This window comes from Myotis davidii, unplaced genomic scaffold (genome assembly GCF_000327345.1).
Source record: "Myotis davidii unplaced genomic scaffold, ASM32734v1 scaffold988, whole genome shotgun sequence".
NCBI classification, from domain to species: Eukaryota; Metazoa; Chordata; class Mammalia; order Chiroptera; family Vespertilionidae; genus Myotis; species Myotis davidii.
In genome coordinates, this window is record NW_006298962.1 from 69,963 (window position 1) to 70,825 (window position 863).

The window sequence follows — 863 nt, forward strand, 5'->3', positions numbered from 1 at the left end:
TGACCCCTCTGGCTCTTGACTTGGTCCTCCCCACTTATCCTCAGGGCTCTCCCGCCCTGCCCAGGCCTTTCTGCTCACATGTGCCTGTTCCTACCCCTCCTTCCCTTCAGCATCTACATGGGCGACACCTTCGTCACCCCTTGACAGGGCAGCTTCTCCCGCTCATCACAGACTCTGCTGTCCAGTCGCACGTGGGCACGGGTGAGTGCCACAGGGAAGCCGGGTGCTGGGGATGGGGACCGGGCGGAGGAGGAAAGGCGGGGAACCCATATGGAGTTGTCTGGGTGGTGGGGTCACAAAGGGGAGGCACAGAGGTAGGAGGGCTGGGAGGCATGGGCCACGATGGAAAGCCGACACCTGGTTGGCCTCCGTGCTCACGGACTCTGCTCCCCAGGGGCAGTGAAGGTGACTCCAGCGCACAGCCCTGCTGACGCCGAGCTGGGGGCCCGCCACGGCCTGCGCCCCCTGAGTGTCATTGTGGAGGATGGGACCATGGCCCCTGCCTGTGGGGACTGGCTGCAGGTGGGACCGGCTACTGTTCCCCACCCTGTGAGGGCACCCCCCCGCCCCCTTCTCCTTTCCAGGGAGGCCTTGAAGCTTTGCTGCCCCTTTTTCAGGGTCTGCACCGCTTCGTGGCCCGGGAGAAGATCCTGTCCGCGCTGAGGGAGCGGGGCCTGCTCCGGGGCCTGCAGAGCCACCCCATGGTGCTGCCCATTTGCAGGTGAGCCTCCCGGGAGGGCGTGGGGGCTGCACCCCTCGGGCTGGAACGCAGGCCTGCGTAGGTGTCAGGCTGCTGTGTCCTCAGGGCGGGCCTGGCACCTCGAGGGCCCGGAGCCCTGGGGCAAGGCCAGGGCTGGGCCCGG

The 863-nt window shown here is 67.4% G+C and overlaps 1 protein-coding gene across 1 annotated transcript in view; it reads left to right on the plus strand.

Moving 5' to 3' along the window:
* VARS2 (valyl-tRNA synthetase 2, mitochondrial) overlaps positions 1-863 on the plus strand; it is a 10,197-nt gene that overhangs the window by 3,932 nt on the left and 5,402 nt on the right. Inside the window, exons 11-13 of the mRNA XM_015570997.1 lie at positions 111-201; positions 395-522; positions 618-724. Coding sequence (XP_015426483.1) covers positions 111-201; positions 395-522; positions 618-724 — 326 coding nt within the window. The remainder of the gene's footprint in view (positions 1-110; positions 202-394; positions 523-617; positions 725-863) is intronic.